At 47.9% G+C, this 14065-nt stretch overlaps 1 protein-coding gene across 1 annotated transcript in view; it reads left to right on the top strand.

Moving 5' to 3' along the window:
• Positions 1-14065, top strand: part of LOC116983575 (laminin subunit beta-2-like) — a 77800-nt gene that overhangs the window by 10413 nt on the left and 53322 nt on the right. Inside the window, exon 3 of the mRNA XM_033037359.1 lies at positions 4420-4589. Within this exon, the coding sequence (XP_032893250.1) occupies positions 4420-4589 (170 nt within the window). The remainder of the gene's footprint in view (positions 1-4419; positions 4590-14065) is intronic.

Raw genomic sequence — 14065 nt, 5'->3', positions numbered from 1 at the left:
TGCCAGAGAGGGTGGGAGAGGGGGCAGTATCTGGAGTAGTAGTTCAGATACCGCGGTGTGTGCGCCTGTGTGTGTGTGTGTGTGTGTGTGTGTGTCTGTCTGTGCCTCTGCCTCTGTGTATGTCTGTGCGTGTGTGTGATAACAATCAGCACGGAAGCACCTCAAGGCTGTGAGCTCAGCCCCCTGCTGTACTCACTCTATACTCATGACTGCGGTGCAAACTCCATCATCAAGTTTGCTGACTGCACCACTGTTATTGGACGTATCACTGATGGGGATGAGTCAGAGTATAGAAGAGAGATCGAGCGACTGTCCATATGGTGCCAGCACAATAATCTGGTCCTCAACACCAGCAAAACCAAGGAACTGATTGTGGACTTTGGAAGGAGTAGGATGGGGACCCACAGTCCCGTTTATATCAACGGGTCGATGGTTGAAAGGGTCAAGAGCTTCAAATTCCTGGGCGTGCACATCTCTGAAGATCTTTTCTGGTCCGAGAACACTGATGCAATTATTAAGAAAGCACATCAGCTCCTCTACTTCCTGAGAAGATTACACAGAGTCGGTTTGTCAAGGAGGACTCTCTCTAACTTCTACAGGTGCACAGTAGAGAGCATGCTGACCGGTTGCATCGTGGCTTGGTTCGGCAACTTGAGCACCCTGGAGAGGAAAAGACTACAAAGAGTAGTAAACACTGCCCAGTCCATCATCGGCTCTGACCTCCCTACCATCGAGGGGATCTATCGCAGTCGCTGCCTCAAAAAGGCTGGCAGTATCATCAAGGACCCACACCATCCTGGCCACACACTCATCTCCCTGCTACCTTCAGGTAGAATGTACAGGAGCCTGAAGACTGCAACGACCAGGTTCAGGAAAAGCTACTTCCCCACAGTCATCAGGCTATTAAACTTGGCTCGGACAAAACTCTGAATATTAATAGCCCATTCATTATCTGATATTTGCACTTTGTCAGTTTATTTATTCATGTGTGTATATATTTATATAATGGTATATGGACACACTGATCTGTTTTGTAATCAATGCCTACTATGTTCTGTTGTGCTGAAGCAAAGCAAGAATTTCATTGTCCCATCAGGGACACATGACAATAAACTCTCTTGAATCTGTGTGTTTGTGTGTGTGTGTGCGTGCGCCCTGTGTGTGTGTGTGCCCTGTGTGTGTGTGCGTGCGTGCGCCCTGTGTGTGTGTGTGTGCGCCGTATGTGTGTGTGCCCTGTGTGTGTGTGCGTGCGCCCTGTGTGTGTGTGCGTGTGTGTGTGTGCGTGTGCCCTGTGTGTGTGTGTGTTGTGTGCGCCCTGTGTGTGTGTGTGTGTGTGCGCCCTGTGTGTGTGTGCGCCCTGTGTGTGTGTGTGTGCGCCTCTGTGTATGAGTGAGTGGTAGTGTCCGTATGCATGTGAGAGTGTGCACATGTGAGTGTGTGAGAGTGCCGTGGGTAATGAGGGGCTGAATGGAATAGTTTGGTGAGGTTATGGATTGACGAGGGCTGTCACAATGTACAGTGGGATGTAGATCAGCTGCAGAAATGGGCGTAGACATGGCAGATGGAGTTTAATCTGAGCAAGTGTAAGGTGTTGCACTTTCGGAGGGGAAAGTCTACAGTTAAAGACCTTTGTCAGCATTACAGTTAATAAAAGCTGGTTGTGTGGGAGCTATCAGATTGGCATGGAATAAAGTCTAGCTACAGATTGGAGCAGCACAATGACACAGCGGTACAGTTGCTGCCTTAGCGCTGGAAACCCAGGTTTGATCCTGACTGTGGGTGCTGTCTGTGTGGAGTTTGTACGTTCTCCCTGTGACCGCGTGGGTTTTTTTCGGGTGCCCCAAAGACGTGCAGGCTTGTAGGTTAATTGGGTTTGTAAATTGTAAATTGTCCCTAGTGTGTAGGATAGTGCTAGTGTGTGGGATAGTGCTAGTGTGTAGGATAGTGCTAGTGTGTAGGATAGTGCTAGTGTGTAGGATAGTGCTAGTGTGTGGGATAGTGCTAGTGTGTAGGATAGTGCTAGTGTGTAGGATAGGGCTAGTGTGTAGGATAGTGCTAGTGTGTGGGATAGTGCTAGTGTGTAGGATAGTGCTAGTGTGTAGGATAGTGCTAGTGTGTAGGATAGGGCTAGTGTGTAGGATAGTGCTAGTGTGTGGGATAGTGCTAGTGTGTAGGATAGTGCTAGTGTGTAGGATAGTGCTAGTGTGTGGGATAGTGCTAGTGTGTAGGATAGTGCTAGTGTGTAGGATAGTGCTAGTGTGTAGGATAGTGCTAGTGTGTAGGATAGTGCTAGTGTGTGGGATAGTGCTAGTGTGTAGGATAGTGCTAGTGTGTAGGATAGTGCTAGTGTGTAGGATAGGGCTAGTGTGTAGGATAGTGCTAGTGTGTAGGATAGTGCTAGTGTGTGGGATAGTGCTAGTGTGTGGGATAGTGCTAGTGTGTAGGATAGTGCTAGTGTGTGGGATAGTGCTAGTGTGTGGGATAGTGCTAGTGTGTAGGATAGTGCTAGTGTGTAGGATAGTGCTAGTGTGTGGGATAGTGCTAGTGTGTGGGATAGTGCTAGTGTGTAGGATAGGGCTAGTGTGTAGGATAGGGCTAGTGTGTAGGATAGGGCTAGTGTGTAGGATAGGGCTAGTGTGTAGGATAGGGCTAGTGTGTAGGATAGGGCTAGTGTGTAGGATAGTGCTAGTGTGTAGGATAGGGCTAGTGTGTAGGATAGGGCTAGTGTGTAGGATAGGGCTAGTGTGTAGGATAGGGCTAGTGTGTAGGATAGGGCTAGTGTGTAGGATAGGGCTAGTGTGTAGGATAGGGCTAGTGTGTAGGATAGGGCTAGTGTGTAGGATAGTGCTAGTGTGTGGGATAGTGCTAGTGTGTAGGATAGGGCTAGTGTGTAGGATAGTGCTAGTGTGTGGGGAGATTGCTGGTTGGCACAGACTCGGTGGGCTGAAGGGCCTATTTCTGCGCTGTATCTCTAAAACTCAAAACTAAAAGAAACGAAGCCCCTTTGATTGTCGTGCCCTCTATTCCAGGCATGGTCTTCCCACCAACTCTCTGCCCGCTCAATCATTGAGTCATCGGGCACAGAAACAGGCCCTTCGGCACAACCATCTCAGCTAGACACATTTCCCCAGGTCTGGCCCATATCCCAGCCGTGGGACTTGGTTCCCAGCCTGCCTGCCCCGTGTGAACCGGCTTTGTCCCTGTATCCAGGCAACGGGCCGGGACTGTCACACATCCACTACCTCCCTTTCACACCCGACCTCTCTCCTCCTGCAGTCAGACCCAGAGCCAGCACACAATGAAACTCTCCCCGCCTCTCAGCTTCTCTCCCCCTGCACTGTCTCCCCCAGCACTGCTCACACTCACTCACTCTACCCAGCCCCACTCACACTCACTCACTCTACCCAGCCACGCTCACACTCACTCTCCCCGGCCCCGCTCACACTCACTCACTCTCCCCAGCCCCGCTCACACTCACTCACTCTCCCCAGCCCCGCTCACACTCACTCACTCTCCCCAGCCACGCTCACACTCACTCTCCCCAGCCACGCTCACACTCACTCATTCTCCCCAGCACCGCTCACACACACTCACACAGTCACAAGGCACAGAAACTGGCCCTTCGGCCCGACTCATTGACAATGCCCCATCTACACTAGTCCCACCTGCCCCTGTTTGGCCCATATTCTTGTAAACCTTTTGTTAGAAACATAGAAACATAGAAAATAGGTGCAGGAGGAGGCCATTTGGCCCTTCAAGCCTGCACCGCCATGCATTGTGATCATGGCTGATCATCCACAATCAGTAACCCGTGCCTGCCTTCTCCCCATATCCCTTGATTCCGCTAGCCCTGAGAACTCTATCTAACTATCTTTTAAATTCATCCAGTGAATTGGCCTCCACTGCCTTCTGTGGCAGAGAATTCCACAAATTCACAACTCTCTGGGTGAAAAAGTTTTTTCTCATCTCAGTTTTAAATGGCCTCCCCTTTATTCTCAGACTGTGGCTCCTGGTTCTGGACTCTCCCATCATTGGGAACATTTTTCCTATCCATGTACCTGTCCAAATGTCTTTCAAATGTTGTTATCGTCCCTGCCTCATCTACCTCCTCTGGCAGCTCGTTCCATACACCCACCACCCTCTGTGTGGAAAGGTTGTCCCTCGGATTCCTATTAAATCTTTCTCCTCTCACCTTAAACCTATGTCCTCTGGTTCTTGATTTCCTTAATCTATTCCCCTCATGATTTTATACACATATATAAGATATATATATATATTTCATCCACCTGTGCTCCAAGGAGTAAAGTCCTAGCCTGCCCAACCTCTGCCGGTAGCTTGTGTAAAAGCCCCTGGAGATGTTGTGCCCCTCTGTAAGACTACGCCTCGCTAACTCTGTGACCCTGTTCTGCTTCTCTGCAGCTGTGGGCATCTGTGCCCAGGAGCTGCCCTCGCTGCCACACAGATGCATGGAGGGCAGTTGTTACCCTGCCACGGGCAACCTGGTGGTGGGCCGAGTCCACAACCTGACCACCACCTCCACCTGCGGCCTGCGGGGCCCAGCCAATTACTGCATCGTCAGCCACCTGCAGGTAGGCACCGGCACTCAGAGACATGGAGTGACAGTGAGAGAGAGAGTGGGACAAATCCTTGCGTATGTTGGCTGCTTTCCCGAGGCAGCGTGGTGTGGATGGAGTCAATGGTGGGGAGGGACTGGGCTACATCCACAACTCTCTGCAATTTGTCCGCATTGTTCTTCCATTTCTCCCCTGCACGGTGGCGCAGCGGAACAGTTGCTGCCTCACAGCGTCAGAGACTCGGGTTCCATCCTGATCTCGGGTGCTGTCTGTCTGGAGTTTGCACGTTCTCCCTATGACCGCGTGGGTTTTCTCCACGTATTCCTGTTCCCACACTCCAAAGACAAACCGGTTTGCAGGTTAATTGGCTTCTGTAAAATTCACGGGGGTGATCGCTGGTCGGCACGGACTCGGTGGGCCGAAGGGCCTGTTTCTGCGCTGTATCTCTGAGGTCAAAAGTCAAATCTCCCCCGGTCTGAATGCACTCTGTGTGGGTCTCTGGGCCCGACGTGACTGGGAACGTGGAGGGAGATGGGATAAGTGCGTGTGAAGGTACATCAGTGTGGCAGCACAGACACATGCCTCTGATGTGGAAGAGCCCTTATCTCCATCACTGACTGCCTGAGATGCTCGTGATAGCGCCGGTCGGCATGTTGTTTTGTCTAACTCAGGGCTGATAAACAACTTCAGAGTGAAGCTGGCAGAGTGGAGGCTGTGGACGATGCAAGGAGACCAAGCAGGCGGCAGTTTTATAATGGCGGTATAGGTGGAGATACAATCACCCAGCACGCACCCTCCTGCCTTGCAGGTGGCAACACATGGGCTCAGGGTGGTAGAGAAAGCCTACGTACCCATGCCTTCATCAATCAGGGCATTGACTACAAGAGTCAGGAAGTCGTGAAGCAACTTTATAATGCGATGTGTAGAAAGGAACTGCAGATGCTGGTTTATACCGAAGGTGGACACAAAGTGCTGGAGTAACTCAGCGGGTCAGGCAGCATCTCTGGCGAAAAGGAATAGGTGACATTTCGGGTCAAGACCCTTCTTCAGACCCTTGTCTATCTTTATAATGAAGGCCTGGATAGACTGGATGTGGAGAAGATGTTTCCATGTGGGAGAATCTAGGACCAGAGGGGACAGACACAGAATAAAAGGACGTACCTTTAGAAAGTAGATGAGGAGGAATTTCTTTAGTCAGATGGTAGTGAATCTATGGAATTCATTGCCACAGATGGCTGTGGAGGCCAAGTCATTAGGTATTTTTAAAACAGATATTGACAGGTTCTTGATTAGTAAGGATGTCAAAGTTTTTGGGGAGAAGGCAGGAGAATGGGGTTGAGTTTGGAAAAATAGAACGGCCATGATTGAATGGCAGAGTAGATTTTAGTTTAGTTTAGATACAGTGCAGAAACAGGCCCTTCGGCCCATCGAGACCATGCCAACCAGTGATCACCTTGTACACTACTATTGTACACACTACATGTCTCTACTATTTATTTCATTCCCCTTGCATGTTTCTCCTCTACCTGCTAAATTTTTGTAAGGTGTCCTTGAGACTCTTGAAAGGCACCCTTAAATAATTTTTTTTATTATTATTATTACACTAACACTATCCTATACACTAGGGACAATTTACAATTTTTACTGAAGCGAATTAACTTACAAACCTGAAGGTTTTTGGAGTGTGGGAGGAAACCGGAGCGCCCGGAGGAAACCCTCATGGTCACAGGGAGAACGTACAAACTCTGTACGGACAGCACATAGTCAGGATCAGACCTGGGTGACTGGTGCTGTGAGGCAGCAACTCTACCGCTGCCCCACAGTGTCACCATCAGTCTGTCTCCCTGTGTGATGGAGCGAGGTGGAGGATAAATGAGTGGATGAGGGACTGGTGCAGTGGGTATGGATTCAAGTTTCTGGATCATTGGGACCTCTTTTGGGGAAGGTGCGACCTGTACAGAAAGGACGGGTTCCACTTGAACTCGAGGGGGACCAATATCCTGGCGGGGAGATTTGCAAAGGCTACTGGGGAGACTTTAAACTAGTATGGTTGGGGGGAGGGACTCAAATTGGGAAAGCTAGCAGTCAGTGTGTGAAGCAGGGGGCAGAGAATGGTAGCACTCTGACCCAGAATGTAGGGGAGAGAGAAGAAAAAGACAATAAACAGAGAATAAGAGAGGGTGGGTTTCTTAAATGTGCATATTTTAATGCTAGAAGCATTGTAAGAAAGGTGGATGAGCTTAGAGTCTGGATAGACACCTGGAAGTATGATGTTGTGGCGATCAGTGAAACATGGTTGCAGGAGGGCTGTGATTGGAAACTAAATATTCCAGGATTTCGTTGCTTCAGGTGTGATAGAATTGGAGGGGCAAGAGGTGGAGGTGTTGCATTGCTTGTCAGGGAAGATATTACAGCAGTGCTTTGGCAGGATAGATTAGAGGGCTCGTCTAGGGAGGCTATTTGGGTGGAACTGAGAAATGGGAAAGGGGTAGCAACACTTATAGGGGTGCATTATAGATCACCAAATGGGGAGCGAGAATTGGAAGAGCAAATATGTAAGGAGATTGCAGATATTAGTAGTAAGCACAAGGTAGTGATTGTGGGAGATTTCAATTTTCCACACATAGACTGGGAAACACATTCTGTAAATGGGCTGGATGGGTTGGAGTTTGTAAAATGTGTGCAGGATAGTTTTTTGCAGCAATACATAGAAGTACCTACTAGAGAAGGGGCGGTGCTGGACCTGCTGTTAGGAAATGAGACGGGTCAGGTGGCAGAGGTATGCGTTGGGGAACAGTTCGGGACCAGTGATCACAATACCATTAGTTTCAATATAATTATGGAGAGGGTCAGAACTGGACCTAGGGTTGAGATTTTTGATTGGAGAAAGGCTAACTTTGAGGAGATGCGAAAGGATTTAAAAGGAGTAAATTGGGACAGTTTGTTTTATGGGAAAGATGTGGAAGAGAAATGGAGTACATTTAAAGGTCAAATTTTAAGAGTACAGAATCTTTATGTCCCTGTTCGTTTGAAAGGAAATAGTAAACATTTGAAAGAGCCGTTGTTTTCAACTGAAATTGGACGCTTGTTTCGGAAAAAAGAGAGAGATCTACAATAATTATAGGCAACATGGAATAAATGAGGTGCTTGAGGAGTATAAAGAAAGTAAAAAAATCTTAAGAAAGAAATTAGAAAAACTAAAAGAAGATATGAGGTTGCTTTGGCTAGTAAGGTGAAAGTAAATCCAAAGGGTTTCTACAGCTATATTAATAGCAAAAGGATAACGAGGGATAAAATTGGTCCATTAGAGAGTCAGAGTGGACAGCTATCTGCAGAGCCAAAAGAGATGGGGGAGATATTGAACAATTTATTTTCTTCGGTATTCACCAAGGAGAAGGATATTGAATTATGTGAGGTAAGGGAAACAAGTAGAGTAGCTATGGAAACTATGAGATTCAAAGAAGAGGAAGTACTGACACTTTTGAGAAATATAAAAGTGGATAAGTCTCGAGGTCCGGACAGGATATTCCCTAGGACATTGAGGGAAGTTAGTGTAGAAATAGCAGGGGCTATGACAGAAATATTTCAAATGTCATTAGAAACGGGAATAGTACCGGAGGATTGGCGTACTGCGCATGTTGTTCCATTGTTTAAAAAGGGGTCCAAGAGTAAACCTAGCAATTATAGACCTGTTAGTTTGACGTCAGTGGTGGGCAAATGAATGGAAAGGATACTTAGAGATAATATATATAAGCATCTGGATAAACAGGGTCTGATTAGGAACAGTCAACATGGATTTGTGCCTGGAAGGTCATGTTTGACTAATCTTCGAATTTTTTGAAGAGGTTACTCGGGAAATTGATGAGGGTAAAGCAGTGGATGTTGTATATATGGGCTTCAGTAACGCCTTTGACAAGGTTCCTCATGGAAGGTTGGTTAAGAAGGTTCAATGGTTGGGTATTAATGGTGGAGTAGCAAGATGGATTCAACAGTGGCTGAATGGGAGATGCCAGAGAGTAATGGTGGATGGTTGTTTGTCAGGTTGGAGGCCAGTGACTAGTGGGGTGCCACAGGGATCTGTGTTGGGTCCACTGTTGTTTGTCATGTACATCAATGATCTGGATGATGGTGTGGTAAATTGGATTAGTAAGTATGCAGATGATACTAAGATAGGTGGGGTTGTGGATAATGAAGTAGATTTTCAAAGTCTACAGAGAGATTTATGCCAGTTGGAAGAGTGGGCTGAAAGATGGCAGATGGAGTTTAATGCTGATAAGTGTGAGGTGCTACATCTTGGCAGGACAAATCAAAATAGGACGTACATGGTAAATGGTAGGGAATTGAAGAATGCAGGTGAACAGAGGGATCTGGGAATAACTGTGCACAGTTCCCTGAAAGTGGAATCTCATGTAGATAGGGTGGTAAAGAAAGCTTTTGGTGTGCTGGCCTTTATAAATCAGAGCATTGAGTATAGAAGTTGGGATGTAATGTTAAAATTGTACAAGGCATTGGTGAGGCCAATTCTGGAGTATGGTGTACAATTTTGGTCGCCTAATTATAGGAAGGATGTCAACAAAATAGAGAGAGTACAGAGGAGATTTACTAGAATGTTGCCTGGGTTTCAGCAACTAAGTTACAGAGAAAGGTTGAACAAGTTAGGGCTTTATTCTTTGGAGAGCAGAAGGTTAAGGGGGGACTTGATAGAGGTCTTTAAAATGATGAGAGGGATAGACAGAGTTGATGTGGTTAAGCTTTTCCCACTGAGAGTAGGAAAGATTCAAACAAGGGGACATGACTTGAGAATTAATGGACTGAAGTTTAGGGGTAACATGAGGGGGAACTTCTTTACTCAGAGAGTGGTGGCTGAGTGGAATGAGCTTCCAGTGAAGGTGGTGGAGGCAGGTTCGTTTTTATCATTTAAAAATAAATTGGATAGTTATATGGACGGGAAAGGAATGGAGGGTTATGGTCTGAGCGCAGGTATATGGGACTAGGGGAGAATACGTGTTTGGCACGGACTAGAAGGGTCGAGATGGACTGTTTCCGTGCTGTAATTGTTATATGGTTATATGGTTATATGGTGATGCAGACAGGGAGCGGTGAACAATAGCCTCATTCATCTCTGGGCCTCCATTATATAACCACACTCCTTCCCATGAGGAGGGGTGTTTGTGCAAAGTAGTGAGGTTAAAGTCGGCTCGGACAGATTTTGTTGACGTGGGAATCGGAACGTGATGAGGTATGTGGCAACAGTGATAGCCATGTCAGAACACCGTACACGCATACACACGCATACACACGCACACGCAGGCCTGGTCAGTCTCTCAGCCCACCGGGGTCAGAGGGCAAACCGCCCAAGGTCATTCCCGTGTGAATCTGTGGACACGTACGGAGTGCAAGTAAACTTGGCATCGCCAAACTCCACCAAATAACCATCCCCATCGGGAGAGGGCCACTCTCCCAGACTCCATCACAACCTGGTCCTAGTTTCAATGTTAAAAAGACACCTGGGCAGGTACATGGATAGCAAAGGTTTAGAGGGAAGGTAGACACAAAGTGCTGGAGTAGCTCAGCAGGTCAGGCAGCATCTCTGGAGAACGTGGATAGGTGACTTTTCGGGACGTAACCCTTCTTCAAGCTCAATTCAATCACCACCGTCTGTGTAAAAAAGTTGCCCCTCGGGTTCCTATTAACTGTAACATTAATGCTGTAACACTATATTCTGCACTGGGATTTATTTTTCTCTTTGCCCGTGTGTGTGTGTGTGTGTCTATTGTACTCGTGCAGTGTTACTGAGTTATAGTGTTACAGTCACAGAGAGAGTGCAAATTTAAAAAAAGGTGTGATTTGTGTGGAAAGCTCGCAGACAAAGCTCCTCAGTGTATCTCGTGATGATATTAAACTAACAGTTTGGTTGCCTCAATTTTCAGATTCATGTTTCTCATGTTATTCACCATTCCTTGCCAGCATGTTTTTGATGGTTCCCAATTTATGCTTTAACCCTCAGAGAGGTGACATTTTGGGGTTGTGTATATGCCCCCCTCTCCTCCTGCCCCCCTCGCCTCTTAGAAACATAGAAACATAGAAATTAGGTGCAGGAGTTGTCCATTCAGCCCTTCGAGCCAGCACCGCCATTCAATAAGATCATGGCTGATCATCCAACTCAGTATCCTGTACCTGCCTTCTCTCCAAAGCCCCTGATCCCTTTAGCCACAAGGGCCACATCTAACTCCCTCTTAAATATAGCCAATGAACTGGCCTCAACTACCTTCTGTGGCAGAGAATTCCACAGATTCTGTGTGAAAAATGTTTTTCTCATCTCGGTCCTAAAAGATTTCCCCCTTATCCTTAAACTGTGACCCCTTGTTCTGGACTTCCCCAACATCGGGAATAATCTTCCTGCATTTAGCCTGTCCAACCCCTTAAGAATTTTGTAAGTTTCTATAAGATCCCCCCTCAATCTTCTAAATTCTAGCGAGTACAAGCCGAGTCTATCCAGTCTTTCTTCATATGAAAGTCCTGACATCCCAGGAATCAGTCTGGTGAACCTTCTCTGTACTCCCTCTATGGCAAGAATGTCTTTTCTCAGATTAGGAGACCAAAACTGCACGCAATACTCCAGGTGTGGTCTCACCAAGACCCTGTACAACTGCAGTAGAACCTCCCTGCTCCCATACTCAAATCCTTTTGCTATGCTCTTTCCTCTGCTTTTCAGTATTTCCACTGCTTCTATATCGCAACAGTCCAGAGCGTTTAATTGTCATTTGTACTGGCGGGAGGAGCAATGACATTCGCGGAATGACCAGGGTGAAAGATGTCACGGTTTCGGAGCGGGTGCAGAAGAGATTCACCAAATTGATTCCAGGAGGGACTTTAGAGACACCAGGAACTGTGGATACTGAAATCTTCAGCAAAATCACAAAGTGGTGGAGGAACTCAGTGGCCAGGCAGCATCTGTAGGGGGCAACGGACAGGTGACGTTTCAGGACGGGATTCTTCTTCAGAGTCAAGAGAGTTTAATTGTATTAGTGACCAAAACGGAACAATGAAACTCTTACATGCTGCAGCGTAACAAGCCCGTAAATACAATAACGTGCAGATAAATATAAACTAATCAATAATAACAATATTATTAACCGTAATACTATGTCGGCATAATACAGGGTAATGCATCCAAGGACACAGTCCACAGTAGATCACAGTTGCTGAGGTTAGTGTTGTGCAGTGTTCAAGAGCTTGATGGTTGCTGGGAAGAAGCTGTTCCTGAACCTGGAGGTCACGGTTTTCAGGCTCCTGTACCTTCTTCCCAATGGTAGCAACGAGATGAGAACGTGGCCAGGGTGGTGTGGGTCTGTGATGATGCCGGCTGCCTTGTTCAGCAGTACCTCCTGTAGATCCCAGTGATGGACCGGGCAGTGTTCACCACTCTGCAGATCTCTTCGAAGGTGGAGTTGGTACCTGTGACTCATCCGCACTCTGATACCTTCCCTGATCGACCCCCTGGACCATGTCGGAAGCTGGAATACTGAACATCCCATCCTGGTCTCAATGGTGTCACCGTATTCATTCCCTGGACCCGATGCACAAAATGCCTCGGGAGCAGGAACATCTGATAATCCCGAACACCAACAGAGTGCAAAGCGTGAATTCTCCAATTTCAAGTCATACCCCCCCCCCCCATTCCTGTGCACACATCTCCCCCACCATCGGCCACCCCCAATCTCTCAGCTCCTCTCCCCGCGCTCATCTCCCATCCCCCATTTCCCTTTTACCCCCCCACTCTCCCCCTTCCCTTTCTATATCCCTCCCTCCAGCTTCACATTTCACTCCTGCTCTTCTCTCCTTATCTGACTCCCTTTTGTCTCCTTTTCACCTTGCAATCACAAGGAACTGCAGATGCTGGTTTACAAAAAAAGATAGCGTGCTGGAGTAACTCAGTAGGTCAGGCAGCATCTTTGGAGAACATGGACAGGCAAGGTTTCAGGTCAGTCTGAACTATCGCCTGTCTTTTATTCCCACTTACTCCACCCATCTTCCAAGTACCCCTCTCACCTGTATCCACCTATCACTCCTCAGGCTTTGTCCCGCCCCCACTTCTCTTTTCCAACTTTCTCCCCCCTACTCCATCAGTCTGAAGAAGGGTCCCGGCCCGAAACGTCGTCTGTCCGTTCCCTACACAGATGCTGCCTGAACCGCTGAGTTACTCCAGCACTTTGTGTTTTACTCAGAATGTTGTTGTCGATTGCAAAGGGAATTCAGTGCAAACTGGGGAGGTCACGTCTGATTTGTACTCGGCATTGGTGAGGTCACAGCTGGAGAATGTGTAAAGTAGTTGTTTCCTTATCTGTAAAATATATGTTTGTACGTTGGAAGCAGTTCAGAGAACGTTCCACTGATTACTCTGTGGGTGGGTCATTTTCCAGGGGTAGGTAGGGCAGGCTCGGCTAGGCTTGTATCCAGTGGAGTTTGGAAGAGAGAGGGAGAGAGAGTTTGGAAGAGAGAGGGAGAGAGAGAAAGGGAGGGAGAGAGAGAGAGAGAGAGAGAGAACGGAAGGGAGAGACAGAGAGAGAGTGGGACAGAGAGGGGGAGGGAGAGGCAGGGAGAGGGAGAGAAGGACATGGAGAGTGATAGAAAGAGTCAGAGAGAGAGAGAGAAGGGGGGGGAATGACAGAGAGATCAGGAGGGAAGCTAGAGCCTGTGTGGTTGGTGAATGTCTCAGTGACAGATGTGAGGGCTTTCATTGGAAGTCAAAGAGCAGCGAGGGCAAATGTGAGCAAAACAACGAGCAGGAGGAAGATTGTATGTGTGTCTGTAGCTTGTTTGGCAGCTCGTTACAGATACGGACTACCTACCCTGAAAAAGTTGCCCCTGAGGTCCCACTTAAATCTCTTTCCTCTTACCTTAAGCCTGTGCCCTCTAGTTTTAGAATCCTCTGGCCCGGGGGAAAAGACTGCGGGTGTTCACTTGTAACCTTGCCCCAAGTACCTCGGCCACAGTCCAGGCGTTCAGAGGATTGACTAGCAGATGTGGGATGGGCTGGGGCGGGCTAGGAGCTCTGGGATGGGTGGAGTGGCACACCCGGGTGTGTGACAGGTAGTGGGGAGGGAAGGTGGGGAGCGGGAGAGGCAGGCTGGGCAGCTGCCAGGAAGTCACGGCTTTGTGTGCTGCAGTGACCCATTGAGTGGAGAATGTCTCTGGTGCTGTCGGGCAGAACCAGCTCACTGAACCCCCATGAACGTGCCTTCAAACCCAGCACCCACAGCTCCCTGCAGCTGCCAGAAAACCATTCTCATCCCTCCGTCTTATTCAAAAGAAAACGTATATGCATGGAAAACGTTTAGTGGGATATGGAGCAAACGCAGGAAAATGGCACTGCCTTTTAGTAGGGGCGTTTTGATCTTTACGCTTCAGAGATACAGCGCGGAAACTGGCCCTGCGGCCCACCGAATCCACCACGACCCCGCACACGAGCACTATCCTGCACACTAGGG

The sequence above is a fragment of the Amblyraja radiata genome, chromosome 18 (genome assembly GCF_010909765.2).
Source record: "Amblyraja radiata isolate CabotCenter1 chromosome 18, sAmbRad1.1.pri, whole genome shotgun sequence".
Taxonomy (NCBI): domain Eukaryota; kingdom Metazoa; phylum Chordata; class Chondrichthyes; order Rajiformes; family Rajidae; genus Amblyraja; species Amblyraja radiata.
The sequence above is the reverse complement of the archived record's forward strand: the minus strand, read 5'-3'. Positions and strand labels throughout refer to the sequence as shown.